At 34.9% G+C, this 19,631-nt stretch overlaps 1 protein-coding gene across 1 annotated transcript; it reads right to left on the bottom strand.

The window, feature by feature from the left end:
- Positions 1–12,788: 12,788 nt before the first annotated feature.
- Positions 12,789–15,310, bottom strand: LOC107792698 (protein BASIC PENTACYSTEINE2-like). Its single transcript, XM_016614933.2, has 2 exons — positions 15,172–15,310; positions 12,789–13,990 (listed from the first exon to the last, which is right to left on the bottom strand). The coding sequence occupies exon 2, from the start codon at positions 13,981–13,983 to the stop codon at positions 13,135–13,137; it is 849 nt and encodes a 282-aa protein (XP_016470419.1). The 5' UTR covers positions 13,984–13,990; positions 15,172–15,310; the 3' UTR covers positions 12,789–13,134.
- Positions 15,311–19,631: the final 4,321 nt, after the last annotated feature.

Genomic DNA, 19,631 nt, shown 5'->3' with positions numbered 1-19,631 from the left:
ACCTAAACCATTACTTGTCCTCGAGCAATCAAACTACACTTTATATAGACACGACCTTTTTAAAAAATTCTCCTAACTCATCACACCAAGAATATTTAAAATAGACTAAGCACAAGAGTGTAACATCTTCACCTCAAGATTTGACTCACAAGTAACACGCATTATTCACAACTCACCCACTTACTCTAACATAGAGGTCACTGAAATTACCTTTCATTCATGAATCAAGCGCCCTCACACAACAAAAGAGAGTAGTTCCACACACAATATAATTTAAGAACAATTAGGAACTCAAGATAGAAAGAATTCACTCACTCTCAGAAATAACATTTATATGCCACAAAAGATGCACCATAGGCTTGCTCGTAGTGTACTACTATACTAATCGAGCTCATTCGGTCTAGGATAAATTAGGACTTTATTTGGTTGTAATGTAGGCTACGGGTCGGGTAGGATATATTTAGATATAATAGTGACTGCACCTCCCTAAGCACTTTAATACATACACTTTAACATTTAAAACCCCACACTTATGTCAAACCATAACTCCACCGTCACATCAATATATATTAACTCTCCACGTCTTTAAACATAATTACATCAAGAGTCACCACTATCAATTTTTCACAGCAATACAACTATTTTTTTTCTTTTCAAGTGGCTCTTGCTTTTTTTCAAAACACTGCACCTTTCTCCTTATTTCATTAGTTCCACTCAAAAGTCAAACCAACCACCTCGCACTTTAACTTTTACAAAGTTCATAACAATTCAAGTGCTCATGAGAGGTGAAAATGTTCAAATATATGGTTAATTCAAACAAATGGGTAAGACTTGTAATGTGGTTGCCAAAGAAACAGGATTACAGGCTCAAAGGGGTTAACTATGATACGAAACAATTAGGTGGGTAAAATATATATATCTAGCTCAACAAAGAAACGCCTATATCACTTCAAAGACTTATCAAAACTACTATTTCGCTTTGCAAACACACGGGGTAAGTTCTAGACATCAAATGTAATTCACAGAATAACACAAAACCTTACACACACATCGCACATAACTCACTCAGGATTGGACTCATTAAGACACTCGAGTCAAATAAGTTAAGCAAAGTTGAGAGCATACAATTTAAGGTACTTATACAAGAGTCAAAAACTGAGCCTAAATGTTACAACTAAAGTACTGACTATTCTTAAGGCATAACAAAGTCAAGAGATATTGCTTCAATTTATTTCTCACAAAAAAAATAAAAACTAACTATACCCGGTTCAAATAAAACCCTTGAAAAAGAACCGCGACACAAAGAAAAACCAAGGGGGAATTACTACACTACCTATAAAGAAAATCTTTTTTTCCTTTTTCTTTAGACTTAAATTCCTCAAGAAAATTGTCTAGGAGATCCATCGTCGAGACAAGTCTAAATTTTTATTTTTATTTTTGTTTTTGTTTTTTTAACAAAAATTGTACACTAAGAACGAGTACTATAACTAAGCTAAAATAGCACAGAAACTCACCCAAACAATCTCCTCACCCCACACTTAAAATTGTGTATTTTCCTCAATGCACACTATAAATAACAAGAGGGTAAAAGAGACTCTCTGGTAGGCCGAAGCAATAGAGGCTCACGAGGTACTTAGACTTCCCCCAGGTATCGTCCTTTGTGTGGCACCCCACACTTAGTTCTCACCATCTAACTCACTTTTGCACTCTTCCAATGGCTACACTTCCTATTCTTATAATCTTACAAAACAAAAACAAATACTAGAACAATAATAAGAAAAAAATAAAACTAAAAGAAAACAGTAAAAATGGGTTTCCTCCCAACAAGCGCCTGATTTAACGTCGCGGCATGACACTGCTACTCTATTTAGGCTGAGCGCTTTCTCTTCTTCTTTTTCCCATTAAGCCTAGCCTTTTTACACACTCTCAGAAGGTCTCCTCTTTCATCTATGTCTCTTTTCTCAATCACCCTTACACACTCAGCTTGCAACACCACCTCCTCCAATTCAGTTGTCCCATCCGAATCGCTACAATTCGCATAAAGACTTTGCTTTATCCCCTTCAGTTCTACCGCAGTAATCATGCACAACTCCTCATAATGCTTAGGAAGATTAAGTGCCTTGTACACATTAAAAGTGATTTCCTCATCGCCTACTCTCATCTTCAACTTCCCTTCCCTAACATCAATAAGTGCCCCACTAGTAGCTAAGAATGGTCGCCCCATAATAATAGGTACTTCCTCATATGCCTCGTAATCAAGAACAATAAAATTAGCAAGAAGAATAAACTTTCCCACTCGAACTAACACATCCTCAATAATTTCTTCTGGAATAACTAGTGATCTATCAGCCAACTGCAAAGTGATTGTAGTAGGTTTAAGCACCCCCCAATCCGAGTTGCTTGGACAAAGAGGATGGCATCAAATTTATACTAGCTCCTAAATCACACAAGGCTCTACCAACTTCTTGTTTTCCGAGAGACAGAGAAATTGTGAAACACCCAATATCCTTCAACTTAATAGGAAGTTTACTCTGAACTCTAGCACTGTACTCTTCAGTAAGTGCAACTGTTTCAAACTCTGTATGTCTTCGCTTGTTTGCCACAATGTCCCTAAGATACCTTGCATACTTAGGCACTTCCTGCAAAAATCCACCAATGGCAAATTCACACGCACTTGGCTCAAAATATCTAAGAATTTCTTGTACATAGCATCATCTTTTTGCTTTTGAAATCTTTGTGGAAACGGAGGTGGTGGCCTTGTCACAATTTTTGGCTTTTCTTTCTTATTCTCCTCAACGGGCTAAGGAACTAATTCTCCTTTAGATCTAGCTGTATACTTCTTTTTCTCTGGAACTTCTTCTAATTCTCTTCCATTTCTCAAGGTAACTGCATTGACTTGAGGATTTTTCTCTATATCACTTGGAAGGGCCCCGCAGGTCTAGTATTCTGATTGTTAGCTATTTTCCCAAACTACCTCTCAAGATTTCCGAACTCTGTGCGCAATTGTTGATTGTCCATCAAGAGTTGTTTCATCATGTCCGTCAAACTCTCTTCTAATTACTGTGGGGGTTTAGGTGGCTGATTGTAATTAGCTTGAGGCCTGATATTTTGATTTCCACCCTAAGAGAAGTTACGATGATTCCACCAGTTCGGATTGTATGTGTTACCATATTGAGCATTTTGATTCATCGGCCCTCTAGTTTGTTGCCCCACATAGTAGATGGATTCAGGATTCACAGGGCATATATCACGTCTGTGACCTTCACCACATAACTTGCAGCAAGTAGACATCTGTTGCACATGCTGCATCTGTTGTGCTTGGTGCATTGTCATTTTATTCATCTGATTTGCTAATCTCGCTATATCTGCCCTCATGGCTGAGAAATCATCAAGCTCAATCACACCTGTTGCCTTTTGTTTAAGTGTTCTTCGTGGTTCCCCATCTCCTTGCCAATTATTATCATTAGCATTGAAATTGTTTAGTAGGATCTAGATCTCACTATACGGTCTTGCCATGCAACTACCCCCACATGTTGAGTCAAGATTCATCTTTGATGCCTCGTCCAACCCATCAATGAAAGTGTGACCCAATACCTCATCAGCCTGACAATGATGTGGGTTGTCTCTAAGTAGCTTCTTGTATCTTTCCCAAGCTTGACAAAGAGTCTCGCCATCTCATTGTTGAAATCCAAGAAGAATCTGGCTCCTCAGCGACTTTGTTTTCTTAGTGGGAGAAAACTTGATTAAGAATTTCCTTGCTAGATCATCCCAAGTATTGATTGAGTTTGCGGGCTCCTTTTTCAACCATTCCTTAGCTTCCCCCATCAATGAAAAGGGAAACAGTGTCAGCCTAACATAGTCCTTGGAAACGTTCGGATAATTGTAGTGTCTGTAATTTCCAGAAAGTTCTGAATGTGCCTCTGCGGGTCTTTATGAGATATACCTACATATTTCCATGTGGATTGGATCAGTTGTACCATGTACTGTTTAAGTTCAAAGTGACCCGTGATATAAGGCTTCACAATCGCCTGGGTCATAAGAGCCAGATTGGGCCTTGCTGCTTCTATCACCGGACGCTCTTCATTACCTGCCATCTCTATTGGTTGTGGTTGAACTACAATGTCCAACTCTCTTTCAATTCTAGTTCTAGTTTCCATTTCCCTTCTCACTCTATGAAGTGTTCGTTCAATTTCAGGATCAAGAGGAAGGAGATTATTTGCGCTTCTACTCATCCGCATTCAAGAGAAGAGCTTGCATTATCACAAAATAAAGCAAGCTAAAACAATTAAAACTTGCACGAATAACGAATAAAAGCTTAACTTAACTAAACAATCAATAACTAAGTCCCCGGCAATGGCGCCAAAACCTTGTTGAGACCCGCAAGTATACGTGGTCGTCAAGTAATAAAGTGACTCAAAAGTCGGATGTCGAACCCACAGAGACTTAGATTGATCGTTAACTAAGCAAACTAAAATCAATTAATTGTCCAAGATAATCAAGAGAGATGTTCTTCTATTAGTCTACTATTGCGAAAATTAAACAAATATCAACTAAATCAACAAGAATGCAAATGGGTGTTATGAGACTTTAATTCAGAGGAGATGAAGATTCCAGGGTTGTGGTTGGTTTATCAATCCTATTAAGTTCAATAATCACACTCGTTAATCAAGATTATCTATGATTGCTAATTAACTAGATCATTTATATGAATAGCATGGTCCCACAATACCACTCGCCTGCCCACAATATGTCAATCCTATATTCCTATAGTATTGAGTCTATCATGAACAAATATAATACGGTATTTAATTAAGCAAGATTGTTAGGTATATTCTTATCCTAACCACGAAATCTTCCCCCGAGCCACGGGTTCAGAAACAAACTCTCTCTAATTCTACTCTAATCTAAACATGGCTTTCCCAAGCATAGCATAGATAGTAAATAGAACTCAACTGCTGGCCAGACAATTAAGCAATTATGCCCAGAATTAGAGAAACAACCACAAGATGATAATCCGAATTAACGAAGATGTAATTAATAAACGTTAATAATCATGTCAACCACAACCCTAGAAACTAGGGTGCTTAGCCATTCATGTTCGTAGCAACAATTTTCCAAGTATTTTGCATAAACAAACTACAAAGCAAAGATGAAGGAATAAAGAACTCGATGATTTCCTCCTCCCACGAATGCTCCAACCGTCTTCTCCCTTTCAAAATAGTCTCCCTCTATCTAAGATGTGTCAAAAGTCCTCAAAATAATGTTTTTATATGTATTTATACCAAGTAGGATCGGGCCAAGACGAAACACTCTTTCCTACGCGAAATAAGACTTTGGCTCTGTAAAATTTGTACAGGCGCGCCGCACTCGGCGCTGCGCTAGTGGAGATTTTGCATTTTCTTGTCAGGCCAACTTTTACACTGCTGCGTCGCACCTTGCGGCACCCCATGCTGCGCGATAGTGAGAATTTGCAGAAATGCAAAACGCGAAAGTTGTATCCCTTTAAAATATCTTTCCAATGATATATTGTGGAGCCCAAACGGAGTTCTGAGCGAAAAGTTATGTGCATTTTACTAGACAATGCGTCATATGCCCGCTCGATTCTCCGTTTTGTTCTTAACTATCATCCGTCGATCTCCAAACATGATCCTGGCTTAATTCCTTGGGCTTTTACTCAAACTTTAAAGCTTCAAATCACTTGAATTCATTCCATAACATCTACATAGCTCGAAATCACTCCTACAAGGCATAAAACACATATTTAGTGCAAAACACTAGTGATTAAAGCTCAAACTCAATTAAAGTGAAACAAATTAGAGTGTGATAAGCGACTAACATACACAATTATAGCCTATCATCACATCTCTATATAACAACACTTCACTATAAAAGCCAAGCTTTTCCAGAATCAATTTTCATATTATGTTATAATATATGTTCTATATAACAATACTTCGCTATAACATCCAAAAATATTCAGAACAAACGAGACTGTTATAGAGAGATTTGACTGTAATTGATCGTTTCGCTCTCCTTTTGCTCCTTCTTTCCCCTTTTTAACATTTTTCTTTTACTCTTTTTTTTCTTGGTTTAGTTGGAAATGAAATACGGAGATGAATAATGATGGTGGTGGTGTAGTGTTGGGTGTAATGGGAGGCCAATAGTAGTGGTAGAGGTGTTGGTTGTTGAAACCGACAAAGAGAGAGAGAGAGAGAGAGTGCAAATATGATGTGGAATCCGCTATTGATGCTTGCGTCTACCTACATTACACCCTTGGCTTACGACCCTTCCACGAGTTTGTTTTGTTTTGGGTTGATGAAGACGATGTTGATGTGTTATGATTTTATTTGACGTGGATATGGTAGAAATGGCGTGGGGTAGCCACTGTTTAAGCTGGTATTTACTTTTCATCCAGCATTTTTAATGCTTAGCAATAGTAGCTACTAGTCTATTAAAATTAATATGAAAAGACCGTGTTACCCTTTCCTCCCCAAACGGAAATACACTGATGCATTCAAAACATAAAGACTTCGTATTCTCTGGTGTTCTCTTGGTACAAATCGCTGCTATGTCGAAGCATGTTAGAAATGGACCTCAGTGGACTTTTTTCGGATATGACGTTTTATAGGAGCTTTCGTGAAGATTTTAGATCCGTCTCTACTTTTTTGTTTAAAATTTGGTTGACGTTGAAGCTATTGTGCTTCTGGCATTTCTCTTGTGGCAGAATCGGTGTGCTGATTATTTTTCTTTCTAGTGAGTCTAATGTAATATGGTTTATTTGCTCTTAGCTCCTTGAATTTATTTTTAGATCTAAAAGTTGTGAAAATAAGAAAAAGAGTGATGAGAAAACAAGAAATGCAATTCCTTCCCAGAAGTTAAGAACATGTAGCCCTAAAGTTAAATTCAAAAGTTAAGGACGTGGTCCTGAACTTAGAGTTTCAAGTTCAAAAGTTAATGAAATGTAGTCTTGAAGTCCTTAAGTTAAGTTCAATAGTTAAGGACACAAGTTCAAAAGTTAAGGACAGACAGTCCTTAACTTACAGTTACAAGTTCTAAAGTTAAGGACTGACAGTCCTTAACTTATAATTACAAGTTCAAAAGTTAAGGACATGCAGTCCTTAACTTACAGTTACAAGTTCAAAAGTTAAGGACAATAAGTTCTTAACTTTGATTTCCAAGTTCAAAAGTTAAGGACAGACAGTCCTTAACTTACAGATACACGTTCAAAAGTTAAGGACAAGCAGTCCTTAACTTATAGTTACAAGTTCAAAAGTTAAGGACAATAAGTCCTTAACTTTGACTTACAAGTTCAAAAGTTAAGGACGCTTGGTCTTGAAGTTTGAGTTCCAAGTTCAAAAGTTAAGGACATATAGCGTTGAAGTCCTGAACTTAGAGTTCCAAGTTCAAAAGTTAAGGACATGTAGTCCTGAACTTAGAGTTAGAGGTTCAAAAGTTAAGGACATGTAGTCCTGAAGTCCTGAACTTAGAGTTCCATGTTCATAAGTTAATGACATGTAGTCCTGAAGTCTTGAAGTTAAGTACAAAAGTTAAGGACATGAGCAGAAGGGTATTTCTGTCCGGGCAGTTAAAGTTTATTAAAGCAGTGGCTAAAGACTAAAGACATTTTAAACGGTGGCTTAAAAGTAAATACACGTATTATTAGTGGCCAACCGTGCACTTCCCACATGGATATGATGCAGGGTTTAGGATTAGACTGCTGAGAACAAGTGCTCGCGAACCTAGTAGATCTGGTTCAAATCCTATATTATTCTTAAAATTATATATTGAATATGTATAAATTAATAAATTAAAACTCAAAACTTAAAAGAATTAAAATCTAGAATAAGTTTGAAATTCTGGGTCTACTTCTGATATGATGTATTATCCATAATATTCACGTCAGATCAAGTGACATTATCATACCGCATAAATTCGAAGGAATATTTATCTTCCTATTTTTGCTATACCAGTCAAACATTTTGGGAAGTAGAAAATAGAGGGAAATGAAGTTGACTGATAATGGAACCCAAATACAGGGCCAAATTAAACTAAAGGAAGGTATTTTTTTTTCCAGGAATCTAATTCGAGGTACTCCCTCCGGTCCACAATAAGTGATCAATTTACCTTGGGCACATCCGTTAAAAAAATATTAAATTCTAGACAAAAATAGTTAGTGTGACTAAATTACCCTTAATTAAATGTTGCAGTATAATTAATTTGAGGAGTAAAAGACTTTCTAGGGATACGTACATAAGGGTAATTTTGGAAAAACAAATTAAATTTTTTCTTGGTTTTATAAATGAACACTTATTTTGGACCAAATAAAAAGGCAAATTGGTCACTTATTGTGGACCAGAGGGAGTATCCACAGAGGGAGTATATGTTACAGTAGTGGATATAATAGGTTTGACATAATAAATGGTCCTGATTCGTCCAAAAAATATGAACTATACTTTCTTTAAAAATTATTTATTATATTAAGATTAAAATTGTCTTTACCAAACCCTCTCAAGGGGGAAAAATAAGAAAAAAGGTTCTCGAATGACAGTTAAATCTTATCCATTTGTACAATGTTTTAATTAGTAGGATTAACTTTTTTTAATTATTCTTGAAAAGAGCCTTAAAGTGTAATCCAGAGAGAAATGATTCATTTGAAATTTTTAAAAAGACTATTTACACTCCCTAATTGACTAATCTATCCAAAATAGATAAAACATACCATTGAGGTAATGGAAATACAAGTTCATCCTTATTTTGAAGAATTTTGGTAACGTACAATAATAATTGACTCCAAAAATTTTGCCCTTATGTACAGAATATTGTGATTCCCTTTATTAGCTAAGTAATAAAATTCAGAAAAGATGTTTATCTATAAAATTATTGGTAAGAGTCTCTCACCAATAAGTGTGGGTTTAATTCTAGTTGTCCCACTTCCTCGTCCACCGTCCCTATGTTTATGAAAAGAGTGAAAAAAGAACTGCTCGAGGAACCAAAAATATCTTCAATTTACTCTTTTAATTATATTCCTTCCGTTCACTTTTACTTGTCTAGTATTCTAAAAATAAATTTTCACTTTTCACTTTTACTTGTCACTTTTAGCATATCAAGTGAAGACAATTTCTTTTTTTTTTCTAGTATACCCACAGTATTAATTACTCATTTCAAATCATTTTCTCAAATCCATTAAAAATATGCATCTATTAATATGAGTATAATGGTAAATTATGCACTTCATTTATTATTTTTTAAGGGGAGTACAAAGTCCATAATGGACAAGTAAAAGTGAACAGAGGGTACATGATATTTATACTAAACCAAGTAACTTAACTTGAGCAGCTAAAATTAAATTGAGAAAATAATGTCATTTAATCATCGGTTAAGTGAAAAAATTGTATAAAAATAAACTCCGTTTCATCAGCTTGTGCAAACACCAGGAAGAACATCATACTTGCACCAAACCAAACAATTTAATTTGAAACGCTAAATTGAAATTGAAAAAACATATCACTTAACCATGGTTAAGTTATCGAAGAGAGACATATCTGGCATTTACTAGCTTGGTTTAAACGGGTGGGAATAAGCTTTTACTGGACAACAACTACAAATTGCCACCAATAGTCTATTTTTTTTCTTTTCCAAATTTCAATGTATCCATCCAATATCCCAAAGCTAGTCTACTAGTCCAATTAATTCGAATTCGCACTAGGTAAGCCTACTAGGAGAGGGAAAACGCTCTCCACCAAAAAGTACTCAATTCCTCGGGCTTGCCAGCAACCTATCATTTATGCATCTCAGGCTACCAAAATGCTAAACCAAGAACATCTGCAATGAGATAACCGCAGATAAAGAACCTTTATAAACTAGTACTTCCTCCGATCCACGATAACTAACCAATTTGCCTTTTTATTTTGGTCCAAAATAAGTGTCTATTTATATAATCAAGAAAAAATTCAATTTATTTTTTCAAAATTACCCTTATGTACGTATTCCTAAAGTCTTTTACTCCTCACATTAAATTATGCTGCAACATTTAATTAAGAGTAGTTTAGTCACACTAATTATTTTTGTCTGGAATTTAGTATTTTCTTAATGAATGTGCCCAAGGCAAATTAGTCACTTATTGTGGACCGGAGGGAATACTCTATATGAGCTCAAGAGCAAATAGATAGCTCAGTGCCAAGAACTCTAATTAATTTCGAAATTAAATTTGACACGAGTTTATTCCGGAATTAAATTTTGAGATAAGTTTATCTCACATTTAATTGAGATAAAATTGCGGTATAACTAACCTCGGGATAGATTGTAGTGTTATTTTTATTCCTATGAGAGGGTGAGGTAACAATCCCGGAATAATTAATCATGGGATAACTTGTTTCTCAACTAAACGACCCCTAAGTTGGCAGGCAAGAATTGCACATCTTGAATCTTATCTGCACACAATGACTGCATTCTCTTTCGAACGATGAATAATTTTCAGACAAGCCTTAAAGAATACAAGACAGCTCCAACACTAACTGTTCAAAGATTTACTATGAAATGATAATGACTCACAGTCTTCACTTGGATATAGAGAAAACAGAAGTCTTTCCCAACATGGCAACAACAGTTTAATTAATACTCCTAAGAAGATAATTTGTAACAACATCAGAATATTGTACAATATTTACACAACTTTTGAAGGAATTAAACGATTTTACACTCAATTGTATACATCTTTGCAGTGTCTTTGCCAGCATGCGTTCAAATCATTATACTGAATGACATCATGAAATGAAATCTTGAACATAAAAACTGTATTCCATGCATAATACCTAATTGCTAGGCTTGTTTCAGACATCATGAAGCTTACCATAACGGAAAATGCACATGAAAACATATACATGAAAGTTGATTGCAAAAGGTAATCAAGCCTCTAACAGGCAGAGGAAATGATAGAGAGAAGCTAGACAGCCTAAACCTGAATTCATGTTTGGAAAGTTGGTGTTTGCAGACTCCAGTCTCCTCTAATTAAGAAACCTTATACTATCCATGAATTAAAAGGTGGTGAGTAATATTTTTGAAATTGTAAAATTTTGATTCATCAGCATTTATCAAAAAACGCAACCTTTATGAGTAAAATTTACTGCTTAAACTTTAGGGTGAGTAATAAGCTTTTATAGAATTAACACAGAATGACAAGGAAAGAACAGTATAGCTCAGACAAAGCCTGATAAGAGAAGGCACAGGAGTAACACTACAAATTGTCACCAACAGCCTGTCATTTATGCATCTCAGACTATCAAAATGCTAGACCAAGAACATCTGCGATAAGAATTTCGAAGAGATAAAGAACTTAATTGATATATATTCACAGAAAATGCGACATTAGAGCCAAACAATCTAGCCACAAATCAGCAAATCACCACCATCCAATCCCCCAACCATGAACCACAAGCCACGGGAGGAAAATATAATCCATGACATTTCAAGAGGATTGGGGAAAAGCATTCTAGATACACATTAAGCCTATAGATTGCTTATTCATTTGCTTTAACGATACTTAACATCTACTAATCAGGGATTGACCTGTAACAGAAATGCAGCAACACCGTCCATCTCCTATAACAGGGGATCGGGATAGTCTGATCCAAGACACAATATGCAATTCAGACTAACATACATAACAAGGCACTATAGAATTTCTCCAAAGTAAAAAAAAAAAAAAAAAAGAAAGAAAAGAAGGGCAACCCAAAGCACGGAGCATCCCGCGTTTACGTAAGGTCCGGAAAAGAACCGCACCCCAAGAGATGTTATGTAAGCAGCCTATCCTGATGCAAGCGGTTGATTCCATCACTCTATAGGTCACATGAAGACATCTTTATCGTTACTCCAAGGCTCCCCTTCCTTGAATTTCACCTAAGTAATCCTTCAAAATATGTTGATTCAAACAATTTCTCGTCTCATGCAACCCTGTCCAACCGACACCCCCTTCCCTCACAAGGTACAACCACACCAAAATAGAGGATTGTTACAAGCACAAAACAGCTCTAAGACCAACCGTCACTATTTTAATAGATAGTATTTCAAATATCTAGAACCATTACATAATGAAGATATCACATGAAAACAAGAAACCTATGCAAGATAAAATGAAATTCAAGTTGTAGAAATAATCAAGCTTACAGGCAGAGACAAGTATATAAATAACTTCCAAAGAGGGTGAATCATACTTGCACATTCATGATGACTGAGAAGTCTTCCCAAATCAAGTTTTTTTCCTAAAAAGATTGGGCCTAAGCTTGAATCCATGTTTGGAAAGTTATTGACTGGAAATGTCAGTCTCATCCAAATTAAGTAACTTTACATTATCTATCACATAAATAATTATTCAAGAAGGTGTGATCAGGACCAACCCATAATTACAAGTCAATGAACATTCCAATCTTAAGATTGCTTATACATTCACAAAGTTACCAGCCACCGACAGCTACACAAAATGTATGCACATGCCAATCTCAAGTTGCTTGTACTCACAACAGTTACCAGCAACAAGCCAGGTAGCTGTATGTTGTTAGAAACAGAGTTAGGTAAAGAGTCTCGGTAGAAGATCCTTACTGTGGTGATATCAAATGAACCGTCAAGCTAAGACGAGTCATCTAAAGCTAAGGCAAGTCATCTATAGAAGATCTCCAGCAGAATGTTGCAAAAGCAACAGAAGAAATTCATCTGAATAAAAGCATCACTCATGACAGAAAACTATTATAAGATTAAAGGAACAAAGGAAAGAAAATCAAAGAGAGTGAAATGTCTTTAAAAGAGAATATTTTTTCCTTTTTGGATAAGTAGGTATTCGAAAAAGATAACAGACAGGAGTAAAAATAAATGGATTGAACGTGCTCATCTTAGAAAACAACCGATCAAGAAAAGAAATTTTCAACATCCTACTGTTGGTGACCAGAACAGAGTGCCAGCCACCAAAACAAACAAAATGAAAGATTAAACAACTGTTGCTGGGAATTTAAATATCAAAGTCTAAACATGTGTTGTCACGGACTACGAAAAGGTACCAAGCAAACCTCTGCAAACGGCCCCAGGGATATACAAGTAAACAAACAAGATGCATTGGCGGTCTGTGGTGATACCCTTTATGTAATTCTACCTGATTGTCACAAACTTGTTGGTACCATGTTTAGCCCAGTGAGTCCTCAGATCAATTGGATTAGCAAAACTGTATCCTTCCGCAGCAAGTTTCTCCAAAACCTTCTTGAATGCACCCTGGCTCATCTTTCTTCCAGCAATCCTTGCTCCGCGTCTTTTGGTACTCATTGGCAGCGGATACATTGATATACTAGTGGTACAACAAGCTGACTGCCAGCCCCCACATCCCCATCGATAACATTGCTGAGGAGCACCAGTGCAGGAGCAAACTGGTATAGGAATGCCAGAAATGTCCATATCAATTCCATTTATTACAATGTCCATGCTCTTCTTTGCTGGTTTTGCTCGTTGAACACGGGGAGTCCCATTTTCCTTAGGTACGGATGAGCCTTTCTTTAACTTCTTCGCTTTAGGAGCTTTAGGAGTGGCACCACCTGTCTTCCTCTTTGAAGGACCACTTTCGTTCTTCACACTTGGTTCCTCTGCATTCACCCTCACATCCTCAGTTACATCAGGTTGCTGTACCATTTGCATGGAATGACTTGCAGAAGTTTCCGGGAGAACTGTAGTGTAAGGGTTCCCGGGAAACATATGAAGAAATTTGTCTCTGTGATTTATCCAACTGTCCCTTACATAATCTATGTGAGATAAAGGTGCTTCTGGAACGATGGAATCCCGAGAATGGTACATCCCGTTTGCGCCAAGCATAATTGGATTCTCACGCCTAGTTAGGAAAGGTTTCGTATCTCGATCAACCACCGAGGACATCAGCTGAAGACCTAGATGCCCTTTAAGGGAAGGTTCATAATAACCCCAGTTCCTCATGTTCAAACCGTCGTCATCCATCAATAAACTACAGATGAATGCAAAAAACACCACTTAACATTAATTTTCTTGCCACAGTTAGAAATTCCAAACAGAAGTGCATTAACCTTCTAATCTCCATATACTCTTTTTTTTTTTAATCTCCATATACTACAAATACACACAACAGCAACATATCAAACACAACAGAACCATCAAGATTAGAAATAAAACAGGAAATAACATACAAAACCAAAAACACAATATGACCAGATCCAGAAACTCAAACCTAAAGTAAACCAGTCAATGCCAGTAGCAAATGGATCTAGAAATCTAGCCACACCCACGGTCAACATTCCAATTCAGATACAATTTCATCCTATTTTGCTCACTCTCCGAAAATATTGCCGGAGGTGTATCGGGTCCTCCAAAAGTAGTGCATTTTTGGAGGATCCGACACGGGCACGGCAGCATTTTAGAGAGTCCGGGCAACATAGATTTCATCACCATTTCAACAGCAATGACATTACTAATTGGAAAATTTAACAGATCTTGATAACCCCAACTCAAATATTTGAACCCAAAACAAATTAGGCACTCAAAACTCATCAAATTCATCATTGCAATCACTAGAAATGAAAACGCACAGATAAAGTTAGAATCTTTAGGATCTCCAAATCAACTATGAAACAATTAAATATAAGATTTGATAAACCCAAATGTGGGTACTCAAAAATCATCAACACAGAATCAATCAACCAGAAATAAAAACCCACAAATAAAAATAGAATCTTTTCGGTCACAAATATTTGGAAAATACCAAAATTGGGTATTCAAAATTCATCAATATAAAATCCACAAATAAAATTAAATCTTTATGGTTTCCAACACGAATATTTGAAGGGAAAAAAAATAAGAAAATGGGTACTCAAAATTCCTCAACATAGAATCCACTAGCAAACCCACAAATAAAAATTGAATATTTGTGGTTTTCAACATAGATCTGATAAGAAAATAGAGGCACAAAAACCAGATCCAAAAATTATAAACAGAAAGCTCAAAATAAACTATCAGAATGAAAATGGCATGCAAAAAGACAGTATTTCTATTTTTTTTAAAAATCAAATGAGGAAAGAGAGAGACAGAGAGAAAAGTTCAGATTTTTAAAGAAAGGGAGAGAGAGAGAAAGAGAAATAGAGAGAGATGGAGAGAGGAGAGAGAGAAACTTACTTGTTGGTAAACAGTTCTTAGGTTTTTTTTTCCTTCAGGAGAGAGAGAGAGGAGAGAGAAAGGGAGAGAGAAAGGGAGAGAGAGAGAGAGAAGAAGAAGGGAGAGGAGAGAGATGACAGAAACCCTTTTAAGAAAGAGAGCAGAGAGAGAGACCCTTCTATGATTTTTTTTCTAAAACTTCCAATAAAAGCATTAATTAATTAATTAAATTAGTAAAATAAAAACAGCCGAATATTATCTTTACGTTTACTACTTGATACCTTGAAGTATAATTTATATAAAATAATAAAACTCGGAACCCCAATTCTTATCCTATCTCCGTTCAACAAGGGGTACCCCACTTGGCAAATTGAAAACAAAACATTACTTTTTCCTTCCAAGAACTTTAGATTTTATTGTTTCCATCTTTAGATAACTAATTTTGCTACCTTTAGTAGGCCGCATTTCATCTTCAGAGTGGGATTTTTCTGATCGAATATCAAATTAAAAAAATTAAAAATAGTGTTTGTTTGAAGGAATATTCGCAGTACTAAAATTTGGGCAAATAAAACTAATTGTATTCGCTAGCCAAAAAGTATATAATATATATAAATTATATGTATATATATATATTATCGACTGTTATTTTTGAGAGCAGTTAAAAATATATATATTTTCTTAATTTTTTTGCTATATTTACATTTACAAAAAAGTAACCATTTTAGACATAATTGTAGTATGTCATATTGTCAAATTCTGACTTCTAACTATATCAACGAGTGCTTATGCACTATGTTTCAATTTATCCATAATTGATTAAAAAAAAAGTACAAAATTTGGAGGAGATGTATACTAACACTTTCATCTCACACGGTTCCTAAGGGATAAAAGAAGGAAGGACTCATTTTCCTTCTTTTTTGCTTAGCTTTCTCGTATACGTATAAGATCGAATCCATTTGATGTTTAAAAAAGATTACTAATTTTAACTTTTCAAGGAATCCTTTTGTGAATGACTAATTTTTTCAATTTTTTAACCTTTAAAATAGACACAAAATCATTGCATAAGAGATTTATATCATGCTGTAATATTTATGTCTAAGTTAAACAAAGATAAACAATTTGGAGTTAATGAAACTAATTACTATTCTTATTCCCGTATAAAGGAAACGATAGTCCTTACTTTCTTCTTTCGTAAATTAAAGGAGCAAAAATACTCTTTTTTTTGGTTGTTAATTCTTTGAAGCCCTTTTGTTTATTTATCCACTTCAATTCTTTTTCTTGAATTGTCACACCATTCACATTTTAACTGATGTTTTGAATGATCAAAGTATTAGTTTACTTCTACTTGAAAGTTTATTTAATCGCATTGTAACTTGACTTACATAACTTGATATTTTAGAGTTGACAAAATAGAGAGTCTCTCTTGAGAATTACGATATATATAACTTGCATTCGTCGTATACTTTAATCCATTTAGTGGTGGTAAAATAGCTAAAGAAAATAATTAACCACTCATATTATTCACTAAAAAATAAATTGGATAATGAACTATTTAAAAACGGGTCAAATATGGATAAAAACCATATTATTCATTTAGAAAATGGATAACCAATTTGTATAACTAATGAGTTTAACTTTTACATTTGTAAAACCTCAAATTGGGGATTCCTCAAGTTTGGGAGACTAGGAAAGTGATCATATTCAAGAAGTCATGGATAATATAGGTACCGATACTATCCGTCGGTTAACAAATTTTTTATCATATTAAATATGGGTTGAGTTAGATAATTTATCTGTTTTTTCATTACCTGCTTTTGGCCCGTTCCATATCCAACCTGATCCGCCCGTTTTCCACCCCTATATCCACTATTATATAGATAATATTTTTTGCTACTCTCTCGATATATTAATTTAATTGAAAAAAGTATTTCTACCAACCCTACAATACAACGTTAGCACTATAACACTCTGTTTGGATCATTGTTACCCATCATATTATAATATATTTATTGTATTGTATTGTTTTATGAATACAATGTTTGGGTATATTATATCGTATGTTGTTGTTAAATAATTTTTTACTGTTTGGTTTGACTGTATCGTACTGTAACTGATAAATTTACTAAATTACCCTTAATTATTTGAGATATTAAATTTATTAAGAATTACGCATAAAAATATATGAAAGTAAAAATATAATTTGAGCCTTAAATAGAGAAAAAATAGTTTGAAAACTAACCTGTGGCATATATTTGCAAAATAACGTCTGTGGCATATATTTGCAAAGTACTGACGTTATTGTAATGGCTTCCAAAGCTAAGAACCAATCACAACTTGGCGTGAGAACGCGGGCAAAAATAATACATAATACGTATTTGGGTGGAGTAAGTATAAAATATGACAAAGCAAAAATAGAATTATGGAGTAATAAGTAAGGACACAATTAAAAAGAGAAATATGAAACAATTTCACTATACCGATTCGGTTGTTTAAAAAAATTGGGGTTTTTCATTGTTGCGGAACAATAAATTTAACAATACAATACAATCCATTTTAAATAAATAATCCAAACAAATATTATTTTGGGATAACAATATAATATAATACGATACAATGAGTAACAACCATCCAAACAGGCGGTAAGTTCCCTAATTCCATTTGCAAACCTATATTTTACTCATATGGTTACTCCCATTGTATTTTGGCATTGCTCGATTTCAAATTATGATATTTGATTGAATACAAATATTTATCATGTTATTTTGACTTAAGTATTATGTTGTGTTAAGATAAGAATATATTAATGATTGAAAAGTTGGTTCAATAGAGGAAATGTCATAGCAAAATAAAAAATTTGAGCAGTTCGATGAATTTGAATAATTGAAACTTATGAAAGCTGCACAAAAATGAATCGTGTCAAACATTCTCAAAATACAGTCAAAGTCTCTATAACTTTGTTATTCGGATATTTTTTTAGCTGTTATAGTAAAATGTTGTTATGGAGAACATATATTATAACATAATATAAAAATCGATTCCGAGAAAAATATTGTATGACTTTTATAGTGAATGACTATTATATAAGAATTTTGTTATAGAGAAGTATCGTAAAAAAGTGTCACACAAATTGAGATAGGATAAATTATTGTGTACTTATACAAATAAAATCTCATAAATTATATATTCCTAACAAAACTAATTTCACATATTCATGTTATCTACCAGTAAGAGTTGTGATACTTGTATTGTTCAAACTCCACTCATTTTCTCTATTCTTGTTACACTTTGTGAAGAAACTAACTTGTCTTTCAGTAGAAGCAGGCTGTAATGGTGTTGGCAGACTTGTATTTTCAATTGTAAGCATGGCAAGAACATATGAAATACTTGGCCTGTCTTCAGCAAATTCTTGAACACACAGTGATAGAATTAGAATTGCATGTAAAGTTTGAACCCTAGAAACTAGAGAATTCGGAGAAGAAGAAGATGAAGGAAGAAGAAGAACTTCATTTCATTTTGGCTGAGCTTTGTTACAAGACTTAAAAACAGTATTTACCAAAATTAACCGACTATTACATTCCTCTCACGTGTGTGTATGTGTATTAACTAAAATGCCCTCACTTAACTAACTTAATTCTCAATAATCCCCCTCAAGCTGGAGAGTGGAAGATGTTTAACATGCCAAGCTTGGACACTAAGAAGGAATGTTGTGCAGCAGTAAGTCCTTTTGTTAGAAGATCTGCTAATTGTAAGGAGGAAGAACCATGACATGGAGTAATAAGGCGTGTCTTGATCTTCTCTCTGACAAAGTGGCAATCGATCTCGATATGCTTTGTCCGCTCATGGAATATTGGATTTCCAGCTATTTGTATTGCAGCCTTGTTGTCACAAAACAATGTAACAGGTCTAGACACTTTAATTTCCAAGTCCTCCAGCAATCCTGTTAACCATGTGATCTCTGCAGTTGTAGCAGCCATACTTCTGCATTCAGTTTCTGCTGAACTCCTACTTACTGTAGGGTTGCTTCTTTGATTTCCATGATATCAAAGAGTTACCTAATTTAACAACATATCCTGTCACAGATTTTCTTGTATTAAGGCATGATGCCCAGTATGAATCACAATAGGCAATGAGATGATCAATATGTCCTACTTCCATCAATAACCTCATGCATGGTGCTCCTTTGACATATCTCACTATTCTCAATGTTGCCTCCATATGCAACTGTTTGGGCCTTTGCATGAACTGGCTCAGAGTTTGCATTGCAAAACGTATATCAGGTCTGGTGGTAGTTAGGTATAATAACCTTCATATCAGTCTTTGATAAGCTGAATTATCTTTTAGCTCTAAATCTCCTGTCTTCCCAACACATGTGTCATACTCCACAATTGTCAATTTTTTATTCAACTCTATAGGAGTTGCAACTAGTTTTGCACCACTTAAGCCTACCTCTGAAATTAATTCCAAAGCATACTTTCTTTGAT

Source organism: Nicotiana tabacum, chromosome 16, assembly GCF_000715075.1.
Source record: "Nicotiana tabacum cultivar K326 chromosome 16, ASM71507v2, whole genome shotgun sequence".
Lineage (NCBI taxonomy): Eukaryota > Viridiplantae > Streptophyta > Magnoliopsida > Solanales > Solanaceae > Nicotiana > Nicotiana tabacum.
Note: the sequence above shows the minus strand (reverse complement) of the source record. Positions and strands in the feature narration are given on the sequence as shown.